Source organism: Cucurbita pepo, chromosome 10, assembly GCF_057944985.1.
Source record: "Cucurbita pepo subsp. pepo isolate OVF chromosome 10, ASM5794498v1, whole genome shotgun sequence".
NCBI lineage: Eukaryota > Viridiplantae > Streptophyta > Magnoliopsida > Cucurbitales > Cucurbitaceae > Cucurbita > Cucurbita pepo.
In genome coordinates, this window is record NC_141807.1 from 18290687 (window position 1) to 18303483 (window position 12797).

The 12797-nt window shown below is 35.6% G+C and overlaps 1 protein-coding gene across 1 annotated transcript; it reads left to right on the top strand.

Moving 5' to 3' along the window:
• The first annotated feature begins 1415 nt into the window (after positions 1 to 1415).
• LOC111803424 (vacuolar protein sorting-associated protein 26A) lies at positions 1416 to 12355 on the top strand. The gene is made up of 12 exons (XM_023687821.2): positions 1416 to 1604; positions 6163 to 6210; positions 6504 to 6578; positions 6797 to 6871; positions 6981 to 7053; positions 7392 to 7436; positions 7639 to 7750; positions 8014 to 8080; positions 10637 to 10681; positions 10897 to 10952; positions 11233 to 11408; positions 11867 to 12355. Exons 2-12 carry the CDS (start codon positions 6208 to 6210, stop codon positions 12043 to 12045), a joined length of 906 nt encoding a protein of 301 aa, XP_023543589.1. The 5' UTR covers positions 1416 to 1604; positions 6163 to 6207; the 3' UTR covers positions 12046 to 12355.
• The last annotated feature ends 442 nt before the right edge of the window (positions 12356 to 12797 follow it).

Here is a 12797-nt window from a genome sequence, read left to right on the forward strand (position 1 = left end):
CTTAAGGATACAGAGTCAAACAAAATGTATAAGATCCAAAATACACAAACAGGATTGATGTCCTAGAACGACTCTCTATGTGATCGTGTAACTCTTGAGTATTCACTCACCTCGACCAGTGATCAACAGTTGTCTAAAGAAAATGAAGAATGAGGGGAGTATAATATATTCGTTAAGTAATTTACTTGTGGATTCTCCTCGATTGCCATGAGTTTTTCTATTGGCTCTCGAAAGTTTGAGACTGATCTCTATAGCTATCTAAGCGTTGAGGGAGAACTTAAAGCTCTGAGCAGTTCTTTGGTTGATTCTTACCTTAGGAGTCTATGTAGGTTACTCAACCTTTCTATACCTCGACTCATGTAGCTTACTTTGCCTAGGTAGTGAATAATCGAAATCCTAGGATAAAATCTAGTAAGACCATATGACATTTATTGGTCAGAACATCATCTATGGAAAGTTAATTGGCAGACCCTTCTATATGACCATTGAGTCATTCTAAGTCTAGGGGAAACAACCCCCATATACTGGTCAGCTACTACATCTATTTGTGTGGTCCCTCGCCCCCTCTCAGAACGGGCTTACAACACAGTAACTCTGTTCAAGAGACCACCGATCATTTTCACACACGATAATGACACTTAGTCTTCTCGATGCACTAACCTAATTAGCCTAGGCCTAGCTCAACGGTACCACTCCCTTAGCAAAGGCATTATTAGATTTGGCCTAGGTCATTGATAACGCCATTTAGATACCAGAGTGAATAGGACGGTAGAGACTATGATGACACTATTCACACTACTAACAGTTTGAAGAGCTACCTTAGTCATTCATGGGTATCGTGGAGGTCTACTAGGTTCCTAGGGCATCTAGACGACTCAAAGCGCATGCTTTTTACTCTAGGACTCTTGGTACTAACTTCTTTAATCAATTTTATTCCGTTAAAATTTATTATATCCAAATGAAAGTATTTTTTAGAATTACATAAAATAATTTAAGAAACGAGCATATCTAAATAGAGACATTTATTTTTATTTGGAACGTTAATAGTTCGATCTTCATAAAATATATTATATTTATTCAAGTTTTATTATATTTTATTTCAAATTTTAAAAAAAATAACGATATTTATTTTTATTAATTATAGCATAATTAAATAATTAAATAAATGAGACACATTAGTGAATCTCACTCTCACAATTTTTTAACTAAAAGAACACATTTTTTTAATCTATTATATATATATATATATATATATATATATATATATATATTATTTATTTTTTAATCTATTATATATATCTATATTTCACGATTTTTTTGCCAAAATATTCAAAGAAAAGTACAACACGTGCAAAGCGCATGCCAGTCATTAGCAGTAAAAAAAAAAAAAAAAAAAAAAAAAAAAAAAAAAAGGAAAGACCCCTTCTGTTTCAACTGCAGCTCCCTCGATTCGCCCTCCTCCATTGATACGCTGAGATTCAAGCTTCAGCGTCGTTCGTCACCCCTTGCAGTCTCATCTGACTTCAGATCACGTCTCTCTCTCTCTCTCTCTCTCTCTCCGTTGCCGCCTGCGACCATCGCCATCTCAATTCCTTCTCGAACCCGTAAGATTGAAGTTTTCTGATCTTTTAATCTTTAATTTATGTTTTCTCCTCGTATGGCTTCCAATTGTGTGTACGAGTGTTGACTTTACACTCATGCTTTCTGCAAGGCTAAATTTTTTGGAGCGTTCCATTTTTCGTTTGATTTAGGAGAGGTTGATCATTCTGACTAGAGTATTTGATTTATGACAATGCTATTGATTCTCTTTGCGTCTGTGTTTGCTTTTGGTGCGGGCTGAAATTGAAAACGTAATGAACTTTAAAGAACCACATCAGTTTGGTTCAACACAAGTTTAGTTTAGAAAAGCAAATTTGGTTCGGTTGCACATATGATGAATAGAACATCCAACGTTTGGATGGATTTCGCATAAATTGAACCAAACGGGCCAGCCCCATCCATGCTTCCGTATTACAGGATTTATGAATGCTCCACTTTGTTTTAGTCTAGAAACCCGTATATCATGTTGTTCCCTGTAGATGAAGGGCATATTGATCTATAATGAAGACCCTCTTGGTTGAGCATAGTGACAGATGCCCTGAATGGATCTAATTGGTGAGCGATGGTGGGTTGAATTGTTTGGAGACCCTTCTCTAAGCAACTAAAATCCCTTGAACTGCCATCATAGATATAACTGTATCGATACATATCAGCTTCGGTATACATGCCTCATCATCTAATTTATTTCATCAACTTTTAGGTGAAATACTTCAAATTACTTTGCTTCTTCCTACTTTATCCATCCTTTTGTTTGCTGAAGCCCTCTACAAAGGAAAAATGGCCTCCAATCAAGCAAATTTATGCTTTTTCGTTGAGATTTTTGTACCTTGTGTTTTTTCTCCCTTCTCTACAAGCATATTGACAATCTTTTAATGTTACCAAGATCTTTGAAGAAGCTTACAGCTTTGGCTTTAATAGTTTGGTTAGCCTTGGCTTCTTTCATGGAAATTGACCAATTTTTTCATGGCTTTAATAGTTTAGTCAGCCTTGGCTGCCTTGTTACGATGTTGGATTGTAACATTTGTACCCCTTTTTGGTTGAAGAATACCCTAAAAAGATACTTGATTACTCTAGGATCTAGTTTCCTCTTCGAGTGTTGTGAACATGAACAAAGGTTGTGCACCCACTGCAAGGCGTGAGTCCATTTGATGTTTGAAAGTGAGGAGGAAATTTGTTGACTTCCATTGGGCTTAGATTATCTAGGATACGAGATGAGAGACAATTAATCATATGGGTTGCAATATGAACCGCCTCTCCCTAATAAGTTTTGGCATGTTTCCATGAATATGCAAGGCTCAAGTGGTGTATAGAAGGTGCCCATTTTTCCTTTCTGCCACTCCATTTTGCTATGGCATAATAACGCAAGAAGAGTCATGAATAGTGCTTTGAGACCGGAAGTATGAAGATAATGTTTGATTGAAGTGATCTCTGGTATTATCACTTCTAAATGTTTTGATTTTGACTCCAAATTGTGTTTGAAGGATTGAGTGGAAGATGGGGATAATAGTATTGACATCATGTTTTTGTTTGAGGAGAAATAACCATGTGATCCGAGTGCCATTGCCAATTAATGTGAGAAACCAACGATCACTAGAAATATTTGGTACAGTTGAGGGTCCCTTATATCACTATGAATCAAATGAAAAGGAATAGAGTTTTTATTTTTACTGATAGGAGAGATACATGTATATGTTTAGTGCATTCACACGCATCACAATGAAAATTAGAAATATTGATTCTTTGAAACAAATTTGGAAAAATAATATTCAAAATTCTAAATGATGGATGGCCATGTGAATGTGAAGGTGATGTAACTAACTTGCATCTTTATTGGATGAACTAAAAAATGACACGAATGTGAGGCAAGTTATTATCTCAGGTGCAAGTAGTTCAAGCCATTCAATTTCTTAGCAAGTCCAATCGAGACTTGAATCCAAAAAACACTAAATGATGAGGAGAAAATAACAGTACAGTGACAATCTGGGAAGGTTCTAGTATGGAAATAAGTCTGTTAGATAATTTTGGGACATGCAGGACTTATTTTAGTGTAAGAGTTCGAGAGATGAAAACATCGCCTATTCCTGCAACAGTGACACTAGTTCCATTTGGCACTATAAATTTCAATTACTCAGGCGTAGATTATATGTTTTAAAACATTGTGAGTGAAGTGTCATGTGATCAACTACATCAGAATCTATAATCCAAGAATTAACCACATTTATTTATGAAAGATTTATACAAAAAGTGAACGAAGACTTACCTGAGATCGTCAAGCACTAGAATTTGATGTCTTGTTGAGAGAATTCAAGAGCAGCTTCAATCTCTTCATTATTGAATCCCTTGGTCTCCATGATTGGTGGTTTCTAGTTTGGTTTGGGATCCTCTGTGATGTTTACTTATGCCTTGGACTAACATTTTTCCTTTGTTTCCCTGAGCCTCCATTATTTTCCCATTCATGGCTAGGAGGTTTTTCGTTCAACTTCCAACAACTCTGTTTTTGTGTCTCGATTTTTTGCCGTGAGTACACTATAAATTTCTTTGTTAATCCTTCATTGGTTGTCTCTTCCATTGTTTCTTTCTTTTCTCGACAATGAAGGCCGAGACATCCATGCTTGGTTGTTTATCAAGCATAAGACTTCTTCTCTCTTCTGCTTGAATAAAGGAAATTGTTTCTTCTAGGGACGATCTTTTCCACTGATTTGTACTTGAATTAATTCTCCTTTGGCTTGATGATTTTTCTTTCCTCCCCTTGTTTTCTAAGTCCAAATTGTTTAAGAATTTTTTTACCTATAAATTCTTTTTCATACATTTTCTTCAATACCTTCTGACACATTGGAGCTATTTTGTCTACTCCATTGGAAACTACTCCTAGTCTATTTTACAATTCGAGGACTCCATTTGAGCTAAAGCTCAACGATTCTATTGACAAGGAGGGCAAGAGAGAAATATCATATGCGACACTTCCTTTCTTAAGTTGTGCAGAGGATGGGGCAAGCAAATTATCTGTATTATTCAAATACGAATGATATTTGACATGGGTATAATTATATCTATGCATGTGAACCATTGGACTCTTAAACTCAATATTCATGGGGTTAAACTTGGAAACTGCTGGCCGATCTTTCAAGATTTGAGGATTACCACTTCATAAGAAGATAAAATTCTTTATTTGAAGGCTGAGTCATGGGGATATGAGCGCAAATGATAGTGTGATGCAGATCCCTTTACTTGTTATTTTGTCAAACTGGTTCACGGTGTGCTACAAGTAGAATGAATTGCAAAGTCATCTTTTTCTGATTTTTTCTTTTGCACAACAATATTGGTCCTCATTCCTTTTGCGGAAAATTATTGGTCCTTCATCTTGAGTACCTTCATTTAGAGTAGTGCCTTGCCTATCAGAATAAATAATCTCCATTCTTATATGTTAGTGGGTAATCCTCTCAACAAAGAAAAAGGAATGCTTTGGACATACATTAGTAGAGCTTTCCCTTGAAAACTATGGCCAGAGAGGAACAACCACACTTTCAAAGACACCGGCAAATCCTTTGACACTTTTATAACTTTGATGCTTTTCGTTTGCCGTGTATTAGTGTGAATATGTACATCCTTTTTTTAGTATAGCTTCAGTACTTTTTTGGCCAAGGGAACTTTTCTTTTGTAACAACTCTCGTGGCTTGGATGGTTCCCTCCCGTCTGTACATTTCATTTAATCAATGATTCTAGAATCCTTCCAGGCTTCAGGATTACAACGTGTAGGAGTTCTTGGGGTGTTAATATCCTTCGGTAGGTGACTCCAAATGGTTCAACCCACTCTCACTTGGTTGAATTAACCTGTTAAGTTTGCCACAATGTATCAATCTTAAGTGTTGCGGGGTGTTTGAAAGGACTACTCTAGTATGCCTTTTTCTACTCAAAACATTTTATTACAGGTTTTCAAGATAAAAAAGTTGTGGAATATTCTCAAATTATGGTAAATCTAAAGGGTTATTTTCAGCTTCTGTTTTTGTTTTTAGAACTAATTTATGATTAATTTTTTATTGGTCCGTAAAAGTAAAGATAATTGTGCACTTGAAATCATTATTTAAAGAAAAACAATTACCCATGGAAACAAATTATGAGGAAAGAAGAGATAATAGGTTAACGAACATAGTAATCTATACATTTTGTGGGGTTTATTGGAGCCCCTTTTTTAGTTTTGCTCCTTTTTGTGGGTTTTTTGATGCCGCTGTATTCTTTCAATTTTTTCTCCATTAAAGTTTGATACTTCATAACTTTTTTTTAAAAAAAAGTCTATATATGTCTTCACTAAATTGTTTTCCTAAAAGCTAAAAGGCTGTTTTCCAAAATGCTCCCAAATATTCTCTATTATACTTTATTTCTTTGAACATGAGATTTGGTTCAAATATATATACTGATCTTTGTGTCATTGCTAAATAAGTTCTTGAATGGGAGCCCTTTTCTTTTTTTAGTTTGCAAATTCTGGTTTCCATTAGGGATGATTGTAATACATACTTAGCTTTTGACATTATTATGAAAGTACGATGTTGTACATGATGTATGCAGGCTGGTTGCACCAGGTTTGGGAGCTCAATTTCACTGCTGACCATTATGGTAATATCTATTTAAGTACTTATGGTGATTACACATGCCAATTTCTTTATTATTTTCTGAGGATGAAATTATTCTGTTGTTTGCATATGAGAAGTATAAAAAAAGGCGTTGATTTCAACTGCTAAAAGGAGTTGCAGAAAAGTACTCCAGTTGGCATATATCAAAAGTGTCATAATTTCAAAAGAGATTGAGAGTTTCCTGTTATGTATTTTATTTATTTGAAATATGTCTTGCATGGGTATTGTGATGAGTTGGTGTCATATTTTTAAAAAATTTTATTTTTGATATTTCAGAATTACCTGCTTGGAGCTTTTAAGCCATCTTGCAACATATCAATCACATTTTCTGATGGAAAAACACGCAAGCAGGTATCCCATTTACTGTAGTTAGATATTGGATGAATGAGAGAAAATGTTTGTTCCAATTCTCATGCAGACGAGTTTTTAAAGTAATGACAGGTAGTACCTATGTAAGCTTACCGTCTATGTAAGCTATTGAGTCTTGCAACGTTTTTTACTTAAGACTTAATATTTCGAAGAACATTGTTATTTTATTTCGTTGTTTTCTTATCATGTTTTTTTCTAAGGTTCCATTGAAGAAGGAAAATGGTCAAACAGTTTTGGTTCCCCTTTTCCAAAGTCAAGAGAATATTACTGGGAAGGTATATTATTTTTTTGAAATTAACATTTTCTTTATCAATCCTTATGAACTTTGTGTTTTCTATTGGAGACTGCTAGATTTTAATTTTCATTTTTCATATTGTGCTTCAGATAACTATAGATCCTCTACAAGGAAAGAAAGTTGATCACAATGGTGTTAAAATTGAGCTTCTTGGTCAAATCGGTGTGCACTTCTGCTACTTTCACATCATGATAGTTTTCTTTTATTTGTCCATATATACATTTATAACATCGGCAAGTTTCTCTCTTTAGCACCAAGTCATTCCCTTTTATCTTCTTGCTTTGAAGTTATTCTTATTGGCCTTATGTATATTATTGAAGATATTGCTATGTTTCCTTGTGTATTTTTTGCTTTCTTGTCCTTATTTCTTTTCCATGAGGCTATCTTATGCTAATGGTGCAACAACCCTGCTTTCTGGGCATTAAAACATTGATTGATTGATACTTTCTCTCTCTTACTTTAGGGAATTGATATTTAGTTTTCTATGCTCTTTTTTGCAGAGATGTATTTTGATAGAGGCAACTTTTATGACTTTACTTCTCTTGGTAAGTATTATATGTGTTTCATTCTTGTCACTATTTGAATTTCACTCATTTTGAAGGAAAAAAAAATACCATGCGAATGCAAGGGGAGGCTGATTAACATTTCATTATCGTTAACACATCCATTATGATGTTTTTTTTGCATCATTGTTATCGTACATGTGGGACATTTTCTTCAGCATTTAACTTTGATTAATTTTTGCAGTTCGTGAACTGGATGTTCCAGGAGAAATATACGAAAGGAAAACATACCCATTCGAATTTTCTACGGTTGAAATGCCTTATGAGACATATAATGGGGTGAATGTGAGGCTGAGGTAAATAGTCTTTTGCAATTAAGATCTTTCTTTAATAATGAGGCTATCATCTTTTCTGCTGGCGACACTTTTAAATGTTTACAGCTTAATGCCGGTACTGAATCTCTTGTTATTGATGCTCAATTATTAGTTTGATTGTTATTCATATATCTTGGACATTTTTAATATGTACATCATGATATTAGAACATTTTCTACTTTTGATATTTCAATTATGTTAACTGAGTTTTTTTGGTCTGGCGTTTTCTGAATTTCCCTTCCTAGGTATGTTCTCAAAGTTACCATCACTCGTGGTTATGCTGGTAGCATAGTGGAATATCAGGACTTTGTGGTAACACTTACCTCTTTTTCCTCTAGCATCCTGTTTTGAATAATGGCAGTGGATGGACATGTTGATCTTACATGAACATTGTAGTCTAGTAGTTCCATACGTGCATTGCATGAGGCATGTTGTTCTCTTTAACAATAATTGACATGAAGTCTCGTGGTCTTGATGTGTTCTTCGAGTTCTCAAAAAATCATAAGATCATTTTGAGTTTCAAGAAAAAAACGTTTCATTTTATTTATTATTGTTATTATTTTGAAAATGGAATCATTAGCTCTTACATCCATGAGATGAAATGTTTGTGTGCCTCATTCCTAAATTCCAAACTGTTGAAATTAGGAGATTTCTGCCCGTTTAGTTTAGTCTCAAGTCTTTATAAAGTTCCGGCAGAAGTCCTCTTTGAAACATTGTGATGGTGTTTCCGTCAACTATCTCAAGAACCTGTTCGTCTTTGTATATGGAATGCATATTGCCTATAAAGACCATTTACGAACACATTTCTCAACACTACATAAAAGAATTGCTTGTGATATCACAAAAAACATTTCAGAATGTCAGACAAATTGTTTTATTTTCCTTATTTAGTATATGTACGGGATTTTCTTCACTTCATTATCATTATTATTATTATTTAATATGAAACCAAGCTTTCATTGAGGAAAATGAAAGAATGTACAAGAAAATACAAAACAAAGCCCACAAGAGGAGTCCTTTGCTACTTACAAGAAAGGACTCAAATTAAAAAGAATATGTCCCAGCTGATAATTACAGAAAGTTCGGGATGTTCATAAATGTAGTGGCGTTAAACCTCACTACTTCCCATACCTCCTCCAAAGTCGTTCAAATCCTCTAAAGATTCTACTATTTCTCTCTGGCCACATCTCACAAAATAGCGAAGGAGAAAGCCTTGCCACAACACTGTTCTCTTTTTTCAGAAGGGAGAGTTCATTTGGATCTCCTCAATCATAGAACAACAATCCTTGTTTCAAACCCAAGCAACCTCAAACATACTGAAGCAACAACTCCAAAGAAAATGAGCAAATTGGCAACTCCACAAAATATAATCTAGATTCTCCTCATGACGTTTACAACAAACACATCATTGCGGATGCAACTCAAGGGAGGGGTGCTGCTGGATATGGTCTTGAGTGTTTGCTTTTCCATGAAAGATTTTCTGGGCAAAAACTTCATTTTCTTAGGGATTTTATCCTACTATGGCTCACTTGATACGAACGACAAGAGAACTCTCTCTCCCTAAATTGATCCTCTGATCTGAAATAATTGAAAGAAGGTTGTAAGGCCTCTATTGTTATGACTAATGCAAGGAAAGGTAAAAGTGGGATTTCACTCACCACTGATGGTTGGTAACCTGTGCTTATACAGGAGGAACAAGAGTAGTAGTAGGGGCAGAGAGAATGTTTTTGGGTGTGGAATCGATTAGCAAGGGATTATTCCTCTGTTTCTATGTTCTTGTACTAATTGATCTTATTGTTGCAGTAAATAGTAAGGGATACCTTATAGTGGCCCACCACCTCTAGGGTAGAAGATGTTGAGTGCCCGTAGAGAGTGAAAAAGACATCTCCGGGGAAGACAAAATAGGGGCCATTGAGTACAACCTCATATCAGACAAGTGATAAAGTTGCGGGAACAACACACGTAGGGGCTTCTTGCCCAACAATCCTTCCAAAAATAGGTATCAGACTCTTCCCAAAAGCCTACTTGCTCAAGCCCTTCAACCTACCACTTGGCACCCACTCAAAAGGGTGTAGTTCATACTTACTATGGTCTTATACCAAAGAGCATGTGGTTCTCTGAAACACCACAATCCGTAATCTCAGGTTCCCTACGCCTCATCCTTCAGCTTCCACTGGTTTCGAAACACCTCCCCCCTAACCAAATGAGATCCTCCACCCTCCTCATTTCCTTTCCATTGAAAAATCCTTCCCATCAAATGAGGTCCCCCACCCTCATGAATGTCTTCTCTGTATTACGAGTCATTAACTAGAAAGAGCCCTTCATTTGCTACTGTTTTCTGAATCTTTAATTAGGGAAACATTTGTATCTCGCTTGTGTTTTGGTATGTATTTGGGGTATTTGATAAGAAGTAGTAGCTGATGGACGGAGTATGAAGGCAGCGAGATATTGGAGTTCCTTTCACTTTTCTTCATTTTATGGATTTCTACTGCTACCAGATTTTAGATTATTTCTCATGTGATTTCTTGTGATTGAACTTATGCTTGTTAGGTTCTTGGCTGTTTAGTTCATTTCCTTTGTTACACCACCCCCCGCACCCCCTCCCTCTAGGGTTTGTTTTTTCTTTATTCTTTTTAGCATGCTTTGCCCTCTTCTCTAGCTTATGCTGTCATCTCTTGTACTTATACCGCTAGCATTTGAAGTTCCATTTTACATAAATTATGGAGGTTGGTGGTATAATAAGTCTGAACTCTTGTTTATCATAGCTCTTTATTAACGTGTTAATTGCTACCAACCTATCCGTAGCAAATCTATCTAGTCTATGTGGATACTGTTACATCTAAGCTTGTAATAATTGATTTCCTTCAGGTTCGCAATTATTCTCCACTTCCATCAATCAATAACGGTATCAAGGTCAGTACAGACAAATACCCCATTCCTTGAACCATACAACCACTGCCATTCACTTGTCTTTACGATGCAAGCATTTAGTTTATGGCTGTTGACTCATTGAAATACACTTCTTTTACCCACTGGGTTGAATGGCATTGTGGCACGAATGCCTATATATACCTACTAAACAAAGCAACTTCTTTGTAGATCGTTTTGATTATTTATGCTCTTTGTAGATGGAAGTCGGAATTGAAGATTGCCTGCACATCGAGTTTGAGTATAACAAAAGCAAGTAAGTGGTATAGATTTTCTGGCTGGGGTTTGAACTATGCTGTTAGGAATTCTACCTCCTCAACTTCATAGCTTTCTTTGATGAGTTTTATCTTTTGTTACCTACAAAATCAAACTTAATTGCCATTTTCAGAAGCAGGCTATGTTGGTTGTTTCATCACTTACCTTTAACTTTTTTTTATAATTATTTTGAAACTAGAAGCGTTGATCATTTTCCCTTTTCTAGAGATGGAAGGGTAAAAAATAGTTTCTTAGTAAGTGAAGAAAATTGGTACATACAGGTACCATCTCAAAGATGTTATCATTGGCAAGATTTATTTCCTGCTGGTGAGAATTAAGATAAAGAATATGGATCTGGAGATCAGGCGTCGAGAATCAACAGGATCTGGAGCTAACACTCATGTCGAGACAGAGACACTGGCCAAGTATGAGCTCATGGATGGAGCTCCAGTTAGAGGTGCGCTCCAAATACTTCTCTTTTTTATTACCTGATGCAGTGCAAGTAGCATATTTGTGTACCAAACCTTTGTTGTTTGCTTTTGTTTCCAGAAACAAACTTTTCATTGATATATGGGAAGTAACACGATGCTAAACACCTAAAGCAAGCCTAACCAGGTGTAATCCCAAACTAAAAGACTACACAAAACAACCTTAAAAAACACAAGATATTAAACCTTGTTGCGAACATAGTTTGTGGAAATGTATGTCTTATTTTGCTTGATTGGACTCCTTTTGGGGTTGGTTTATTGTAATTCCCTTGTATTCTTTCAGAATCCGAAGTTTGGTTTTTTTCATTAAAAAAAAATACGGGGAAATGTGATGAAGATGGTGTGGACTGAAAGTTCTGTTTACTAGTCTTCTTTTTAGTTGCCATTGAACCTGTAAGCTTAAAATAGCTTGTACTTGCTTCTGTAGGTGAATCTATTCCAGTTAGACTGTTTCTTAGCCCTTACGAGCTGACTCCTACGCATCGTAACATCAACAACAAGTTCAGTGTGAAGTATTATTTAAATCTTGTTCTTGTTGATGAAGAGGACAGGCGCTATTTCAAACAGCAGGAGATCACTATATATAGGCTTCATGAGACAACGTGATCACACATCTCCAAATACTGTTAAATAAAATCAGTTTTGAAAAGAAGATCAACTACTGAGAGCGCTCTGTAAAGCTTTTTATTCTGGAAAATATCTATTTCCTGTCCAAGCAAAATGTTTGACTGGTTGCTTAGGCCATGGAATCTTGGTGAGGGCATTTCTTTCGGTCGGTGGTACGTATGATATGTTGTTTGTATGAACATGGTTAGATAAGTGTTTCATATTTCGCCACGAGCAACAAGATCTGGTTTTCAGTGTGCTTGTAGATTATACTTTCGTATTGTGATACAAATCCCATATTCCATTTCCATTTTTCTTCGCCTAACTCTGCATATTGTTCAACGATTCGTTTTCTGTTCATAAGAAATAATATCATGCTTTTAGAATGCCTCAACTTTTCGTCTTTCACTGTTCATATCTGATTTGTTGATGGGAATCAAATTGGATGGTCGTGTTTTTCCTTATTCTGGTTGTAGAAATTGATTTCAGGTCTATAGAAACTATGATGCTCATAATATGGTGGGGAGTTTGAAGTGATTGCCAGGTTAGGCCATCTTGTGTTTTCCGAAGTTGCTGCTTGTGAAGAACGAGTTTTGTTATGTTCTGAAAATTTTAGTGCCACATTGATGCTTTTTGGAGAAATTTTTGTTCACACCTTGTTTTAAACTAAAGTGGCTTACAGATCAAAAAGGCTAAAGTGCTCCTGAACTATTTATGTTTGTTTTGAAAAATGATTTTAGGTAAAAATTAAA

Excerpts from the sequence above, each read along its gene's own strand:
- LOC111803424 (XM_023687821.2), top strand. Across the intron at positions 6,872-6,980 it reads AAGAGAATATTACTGGGAAG|ATAACTATAGATCCTCTACA; the intron begins GTATATTATTTT and ends ATTGTGCTTCAG. Across the intron at positions 8,081-10,636 it reads TGGAATATCAGGACTTTGTG|GTTCGCAATTATTCTCCACT; the intron begins GTAACACTTACC and ends GATTTCCTTCAG.